The sequence below is a fragment of the Centruroides sculpturatus genome, unplaced genomic scaffold (assembly GCF_000671375.1).
Source record: "Centruroides sculpturatus isolate CEXI.00-Female unplaced genomic scaffold, Cexi_2.0 scaffold21, whole genome shotgun sequence".
Taxonomy (NCBI): domain Eukaryota; kingdom Metazoa; phylum Arthropoda; class Arachnida; order Scorpiones; family Buthidae; genus Centruroides; species Centruroides sculpturatus.
In genome coordinates, this window is record NW_019384490.1 from 133,337 (window position 1) to 141,781 (window position 8,445).

The 8,445-nt window shown below is 28.8% G+C and overlaps 2 protein-coding genes across 4 annotated transcripts in view; both read right to left on the reverse strand.

Annotated features, from left to right (window-relative positions):
- The window catches only part of LOC111621743 (WD repeat and FYVE domain-containing protein 3-like), a 13,145-nt gene extending 7,983 nt beyond the window's left edge, over positions 1-5,162 (reverse strand). Inside the window, exon 1 of the mRNA XM_023363970.1 lies at positions 4,954-5,162. Coding sequence (XP_023219738.1) covers positions 4,954-5,100 — 147 coding nt within the window. The 5' untranslated portion in view covers positions 5,101-5,162. The remainder of the gene's footprint in view (positions 1-4,953) is intronic.
- Positions 5,163-5,575: 413 nt separating this feature from the next.
- The window catches only part of LOC111621744 (WD repeat and FYVE domain-containing protein 3-like), a 169,344-nt gene continuing 166,474 nt past the window's right edge, over positions 5,576-8,445 (reverse strand). For all 3 annotated transcript variants that reach the window (XM_023363972.1, XM_023363971.1, XM_023363973.1), the window contains 2 exons: positions 5,859-6,047; positions 5,576-5,785 (listed from right to left, as the gene is read on the reverse strand). In XM_023363972.1, coding sequence (XP_023219740.1) covers positions 5,576-5,785; positions 5,859-6,047 — 399 coding nt within the window. The remainder of the gene's footprint in view (positions 5,786-5,858; positions 6,048-8,445) is intronic.

Consider the following 8,445-nt stretch of genomic DNA (forward strand, 5'->3'; position numbering starts at 1 on the left):
CGCGAGGCATAGGCGGTGGCCCACGTCGTTCATGCCTTACGCCGCCCTTGGTCATAGAAATGATGTAATTTGAATATAATTAATTTATAAATACGTATGTCAAGTTATATTTTTATTACTACGTAAAATATATTTAAGAGTTTACGACCACTGTGCTGGGTGAGACAAAAAAAGTTATGCATTCCATCACGTGCATAAACAGTGTCGTAATTCGCCAAGTGCAAATCAGCAAATTCGTAAAATTTTTGTTTATTTTGAACAATCCGGTTAATCGAAAATCCGTATAATGGAGGTCCGGATAATGGAGGTTCTACTGTATATAGAATTTTTCATGATCATTAACTATATTTTGAAGGCTTGTTTTGCAATGAGTATCTGCTTTTTTTCCTTTTAGGGCATGGTTTTCTTTGGAGAATATGCTTATATCCATTTTCTACGTGGCAATGCATTTTTGAAATTCTTCAATGATTCAATATACACCAAACTGAGCATTCCCTACTAAATTTTTCCATCTTCTGTGTAATGTATCTATGTTGTTTTAGGTGTGTGGAAATCCATTCTGCTTGCATTGTCTCTTCAAATATATCACTTTCATAAAAGCATATATAGTTTTCATACCTGTTTGATGTTTTAACATAACCTGAGCATTGCAAGTTATATCAACTATTGATAGTTGAAATATATAGAATTACAAATTATAAAAATCAATACTGAAAATTTTAAATAGTGAGGAAGAAAATAAAAATATCAACATAACAAAAAGTATATTACATGGAAAGATTATGGGCAATTGCACAAAGGTAGTTCATAAGTGCCAACCGACTTTCATGATCATCAACTATATTTTGAAGTCTTGTTTTGCAATGAGTATTTGCTTTTTTTCCTTTTAGGGCATGGTTTTCTTTGGAGAATATGCTTATATTCATTTTCTACGTGGCAATGCATTTTTGAAATTCTTCAATGATTCAATATACACCAAACTGAGCATTCCCTACTAAATTTTTCCATCTTCTGTGTAATGCATCTATGTTGTTTTACGTGTGTGGAAATCCATTCTGCATGCACTCATATACAGACCACAAATTTTTAACTGGGAATTGAGGTTTTAGGTGTTTCAGGATTGTGATTTTTGGAATTTTAGCCTTTTGGGATTTCAACATTTGAGATTATGGCATTTGGATTATGGTGTCATTCGGAATTATGACCCAAACCCATTTAAAAGTTGTGCATTGCTTAAGAGTTAGTTTAATACTTTCAGTAAATGTAACAAAAAGCAATACAGTGGAACCCCAGTTAACGAACGTCCTGGTTAACGACCAAATCGGTTAACAAACTTTTATTTTGCAAAAATTTTGTCTCTGACAACGAACAAAATTCGGATAACGAACGTAACGGTATTTTGTGTCAAATTTTATTGGTGTTCGGCATGCGCGAGTTAAGCATTTCTTTTCGAAGTGTTTGTGCTATACTTCTTTTTTCAGTTTTGTGATTTATATATTTAATCAATATGGCATCCAAGAAAGAAAAAAGTCATAGTGGCAACAGAAAACAACAATGCAATATGAACGACAATACGCTATCGCATTTCAGAAAAATTTTGATTAATTAAAAGAGTAAGACAATCAACTTTAGATCAATTTCTTGTTCCTTATGGAAAGAGTTTGATTGTTTGTTAAGTTATGGCAATGCAACACTTGGGCGATCTGCCTAGGGGAAATGCCTTCTGGGAGGTGATTTTATAGGAAACTGACTTCTATTTAGGCATTACAGACGAGGAGAAAACCCGAAAAATTCCACGTGGCCAGCCCGTCTGAGCGAGGTGCGAACCCACGAACGAATTCCTTGTGTTCAGGGTACGAAGACGGCTTAGCCACTGGTGGGCTTTCTTACTGAAAGAGACTTCGACTCGAAGAATCTTCTGATGAAGTGCTACCCATTATTTTTTTGGAGGGATTTCTTTTCTAAGCATTAAGGTTCGTATATATCTCCACTTTTCTGCCTCCAACTACAACAAACGAAGGTATGTACAGTACAATGCTATTTTATTAAACAAAATTTACATGTTTGTTGCTTTAATGATAGATACTACGTTTTCCTACATTTTCATCAAAGAAAATCTACTGTATATTAAAATAAAATTACAAAAATTTCGGAGACTAGAACAGGTTAATTGCATTTGCATTAATTTCTATGGGAAAAATTGCTTCAGTTAACGAACAATTCAGTTAACGAACGGAGTCACAGAACGGATTAAGTTCGTTAACCGGGGTTCCACTGTATTATGTAGTTTAGAATGTTTTCACTATATTTTTATTTTTAAGAAAAATTGAATGCTGACATAATGATAAAGATATGTTCTTGTGTTCAGATAAAACTATGATCAACAGCAATATAATTTTTCCAATTCCATTATAAAAATTTAAAAAAAATAAAAATCTTAAAAATAGAAAATGTAGAAAAACATACAAGTAGAGCATTGATTACCCGACTCAATTGGGGACTCAGGTTGGTCGGATAACTGAAAAAATCGGATAACCGAAAATAATTTAAAAAATACATTATTAGTTTAGTATATTAATAGTATGTAATTAGTATATTAGTATATCACTATTAACCAACTTCGCGTTGAATTTTCATCTATGTTAAGCCTAACAAATTTTTTTAAAAATAATAATCGTCACTATTGTATCGTTAAAAAATATTTCAAAATTATTTTATTGCTCACAAAATAAACAACCATTCATAATTAGAAAATTAAGTCTTGTTTAAATACTGGCCTCCCTTCAATGGTCGAGTCGGTGTTGCCAGCTAAAACACACAAAAATTTAACAAAAATATTAAAGTAGCCAAGACATAGCCAAATATTGTAGCGCCACATCACTAGCGGACATTTGAAATTTGCCGACTACAACGGTCGGTTAACTGATGTGACGGTTAATCGGGGGTCAGATAATCGATGCTCTACTGTATTTAAATAGCATAATATTGCTTTTAATATTCTTACATCATTGTTTTTACTTATTTTGTAAATGAGGCATATAAATCTAGAAAATAAGAGAGAATTTTATTTGTTTGAGACATAGTTGTATCTGTGTGAGTCCTTTTTCAACATTTGTGTTTGAATTTGCAGTGTCATTGAATTTAGTCTTCTTTCCTCTCAACTTTTCTTTGGGAAATTTATTTTTCTTTTTACTTGTATACTTTCCTATGAATCTATTCCATTGTATTTTATAGAATAGAATAGACAAGCATCTACAAATTTCTTTTGAATAACCATAAAAGTTTATTTTAGCAAAGGAATTTAATGTCACTGCCTACAGACCAATCCCCACTGAAAACACAACACATTTAACTTCATATTTTGTTATTTTCATTTCAGAAATAGCATATTAATAAAAAATTTATTTATTAAAAATACAAGATCTAAGTTATGATATCTAACTTGGCTTAAATTGTCTGTGGTATCATTACTATTTAATCAGTTACTGTCCTGTCACCTGAATACTGGTAATTCACTTTATTGCTTCCATCATAAAACCTAAACATGAATGAATATTTTCAAAGCACTTAAAAATTCTTATTACTTTCCATCTGCTTTCAACATTTCTTTGAAATATAATTATTGTCTCTTGAAATATATCACTTTCATAAAAGCATATATATTAGTTTTCATACATATTTGATGTTTTAACATAACCTGAACACTGCAAGTTATATCAACTATTAATAGTTGAAATTGAGAATTAGTAAAGCCTCTTCTATGTGGCTTTTAGAATTAAGTTTGTTCTCAAAATTTGATGAGCAAATTTTGATAAAACTTTGCCATTTCACATTAATTTCAATGGAAAAGCCAAAAATGCAATAAAAAATAGGAGTCCATGACTTTGTTTTTGAGATACAGCAGGGTCAAAGTAACAATGTCTACACTCCTTGACATGATTGAGCATGCCTAATGGAATTTAATGAGTTGAAATAAAAAACTGCACTGCAAGTACTGAATGGAAAATGGACACCAAAAACAAACAAAACACAAGAACAAAGCAATTGACACCAAGTGACTGTAAGGATATCTTACACTCCCAGTCTGTATCTGGAAAATGTCAGGATTGCCTCTGTAGCTGACAAGTGTAAGGACTGCCTTTTCGTTTGGTCATAAACTGTTTTCTTCTGATCTCACACACACAACCATATGTATGTCAGTGCTTGGGTTAGATGGAGTGAAAGATAATTTATATGCCATAATACTAATTTAAAAATTGTTAATTAAAAAAACATAATGCTCTCCCTCAATTCTATTGTCATAAAACAGTCATGCTGTGTCCCTAGTTAATCTTGTAATACTATGTATTTAATTTAAACAAATTAAATATAAACCAAATAGAATTTTTTAAAAATTATCTTTAAAAAGAAGCATTTTGAATTACAGGTATGTGCTGCATAACAACAGAAGTGCTATAAGTTTATAATGGAATTAAAAAATTTGTAGTTGCCAGTACTCTTTCTATATTTAGATATGTTTACAAACATAGATACTTATCACTGTGCTACAAATAGCTTATATAAGCTTATAAGAAGTAGACTAAATTGTATAAACTTGTCAAAGTACACTCTATGATGTTGGCTTAATGGCATATTTTTCAAAATATATCACCATTGTTAAGTAGCACATACTTGTAGTTAATGTTCACTAACAAAGATTTTTCAATTGTAAGATTAATTAAACAATAATAAAAAGTTTTTGATATTATTATGTATTGTTTATATTATATAAAATTTTCCTTTACTTGTTATAAATTATTTAATAAAGATTTTTTCAACATTTCAATTTAATATTAAAATGCTCCACTCATAACACTTTTAAAATATTTTATTTTATAAAATATGAAAAGTATTATCTATTGAATCATAATTATTTTCTACCAAAAATTTAATAATTTACATAATTTACTTTACCTGTACATCTTCTACTGGTGAATTAACTTCACTATTATGCTCGGAATGAGATAAAAAAACTGGAAATAATGTAGAACCAAGGGCACTCAAAATATCTGAAGACATACAAATCAGCATAAAATCTGGTCGATTATGATACAGATACATTAAAAATTGAAGTAGTGTCACTGGATAGTCTTGTAAAGGTGAAGGCTCGGTTTTGTTTGTGTTTACCTACACAAATTAAAAATTTTTTACATTATTTTACTAAAAGCTTAAAGAATTTTGTATAAAATTTCACAAATCTTGGATTTAAATGAGAAGCAAAAACAACCAACTACAAGTTTTTAAAGTATACAAGAAGTTCTAAAAATTTCTGGTCCTAAATTCAAAAATTAAAATTTGTTAAAATGTGATAAATCAAATAAACAAAGTTACACTTGACACCTTGTCCAACCTTCTAGAACAGTGTTTCCCAACGTGGGGCCCATGCCCCACAAGGGGGCAATTCGATTGTTAAGGGGGGCAATTTAAAAATGAGTTGTTGACCTTTTTTTTTTTTTTAGGCATCAGAATTTTTCATTGAGCTATTCGGACTTGAGTAGCTAATATTGGACGATTGTNGTAATAATTTATTATTATTTTAATTACCTTGCCAAAGTTTATCAACTAAACAACTTGTAAAATAGAAAACATTTGGAGTAATATAAGAATAGCTTCCTCCAGTTGCAATAGGAAGAGCAGCTTGTTCTCCCAACAACACGTCTGCAGCTAATAAATGTTCCATTAAGGATGATAACACTTCAGTTTGAAATTCGCATTGCTGTACATGAGAAGAATGAGAAGGAGCAGCCTGGAAATTTTAAAAAATACAAATAAGTTTTTGCATAAATATATTTTTCTTGACTCAAAGTAAAAAAACATACCTCTAATAACATATCAATAACTGGTGCCTGTTTTGTTGTAACAGGTAATGATAAACTATCAACAATAATAACACGTAAAAAATCCATGACAAATTTTCGGCCTGGATGAGATGTTAGACTGCTACCTTTACTAGTTACAGGATGTTCTGGTGACTTTATAAATATTAAACTATCATCTTCAGATAATGACTAATAAAATAAATTAATACAATTTAAGTTAAAGTGCAAAATTAACGTTAAGATAAAGTATTTTAATTAAATATTTACTAAATATAAAACAATTATATAAATATCTAAAAGTTAGAGTTAGTTGTTAAAACTAAAATATATTTTTCAGAACTTCTTTACTGGCAGTTTATCCAAAGTTTTTAAAAAGTTTATAAGCTTTATCCTATTACTTTTTAGTGATTTATAACAATTATATTTATCATTTATGTTAAGTAATTTTTTCATTAATTCTATTTACTATGAAAAGTACTGTACAGGGCAATCAAACAAAGTTTACTTGCAAGTAGCAAATTTGGAAATGCAGCATTAAGCTTCAAATGTCCCTTGAATCTGTAGTAAATAAATATTCAAGATTTAAGTGTTTCTTGTGAAATATACTAGGGGAGTAACAAGTATAGCCAGGACTGTCAATTTTTTTTTTATAATTTACAGTTATCTTATAATATCTAAGAATCCAGTTGTCACCTGTATAATTATAACACATGTAATTCTTACCATTTACATTAATGTTGAATAATAAAGGACTGATGAGGGATATATAGTCTAAAAGGCTTGTGCTTCATAAACAATAAAACTTGTATAAACTATCTTTGTGGTGTTCCTGAGTGATTAGTTCTTTTAAGCAATCTTGTGCTTACTTCTGATAATTGAAGACAAGAACAAAAGACAAATCAAGTACTAAAACATTTCACAAATTTTTTGACAATTCTTTAAAATGTCAAAAAATTTGAATTATTTTATATATTTAGTAAAACTTGCCAATAATCAAGTTAAGAAGAAAATTAAAATGTATTTATTTGTGTAAAAGTTTATTTATTTTAAAAACAATTAAAAAATATATTAAATAGATATGATTTTGAAAGGATTTTTACTATAAATTTTTTTTATTATTATTAAATTTCAATTCATACAGTAAATGTATAATATGAAATTTAAATATAATGCACCAATCTTATTACGCTTCGCAGTTATTTTGGAATGTGTAATTAATGCTTTGTTTAGTGGTTGTTTTTATTTTAATATGAAATTTATTAATAAAACTTATATAAAGAAACATATCCAAAATTATATTTAAATATAATTTACACATTCAGACATTGCATTAATTGATGCATATTGCATCAATTAATTGAAATAATTCTGGATTTATTGAACCATAATTGCATGATTTTCAAAAATTAATTACAGTATTACTGTAATTTGAAAATTAGTTAATTCTTATAATTATTATTATATATTCTTGATTAATTGTTACATTTATAATTAATTTATAAAAAGCAATAGTTAATCTTAATTTTACTGTATACATTGGTTCTTATCAAATCAATAAAGTCAGCAGCTTGACATGATAGTATTCTCATTAGGCATGGCACACAATCAGGATGTTGATCCCAACCAGAGTTCAATAATTCTGAATAAAAAGAGAGTTAATGGCAGTAAGGGCATCCAGCTCTACAATTTACATTGTAAAGCCGGATGACCTTCCTGCCATCTAAATCTAAATGCTCTCTTCACAGAGACTGGATATCACTGATACTGTGTTAAATGGAAATAATAAGCTTGCAAAGCAGTCTAATAATTCTTGTTATATTTGGTTTTATTTATTAATAATTTACAATGAAAATTCAACTTAAAAAATTAATACTATCTGCAAAACTAATAATTGCAAACATAGTAGTTACAAAATTTTTAAAAGTGGTGCTGATCATAATCCCGGATGTTGAGATCCTGAAAGATTAAAATCTCGAAAATATAATCCTGGGAAAAATAATAATAGTAAATCTTTAAAAGACATTTATTTACATTTTTAATTCAAATTTATTTGAGAAACATATAAACATGTGAGAGAACACTTTGTAGTCCCTTTTATACAATAAAATATTTAACAACAGTAATAGTCAGTAGGTGCACTGTGCATAATATGCACATATTGAGTATTAATTATTACATTAATACATAGAAGTTAAAATCAAATACAGTAGAACCTCGATTATCCGGACTAATTGGGGATAAAGGTAGTCCAGATAAGGAAAAATCCGGATAATGGAAACAAATACTTTAATTTGTCTTTTAATGATAATACAACACGTTTTCTTTTCGATGAAATATCGGTAATATTAAAAGTAAATACTGTATTTAAATCGTGATCAAATTTTCAAAAAACAAATGTTTGTATTAAATTTGGACTACTACTGACCAACGCTAATAGACTATCTATTGTTTAAAAGGCTCTCTGATGGCGCAAGAAGACGGATTTTATAAAATAAAAAGCAGTTTCAACTGCTTTTTATTTTATAAAATCCAGTTGAAACTGCATTTTTATGAATAAAAATTTGACAAACTATTTATCGTTTTATGA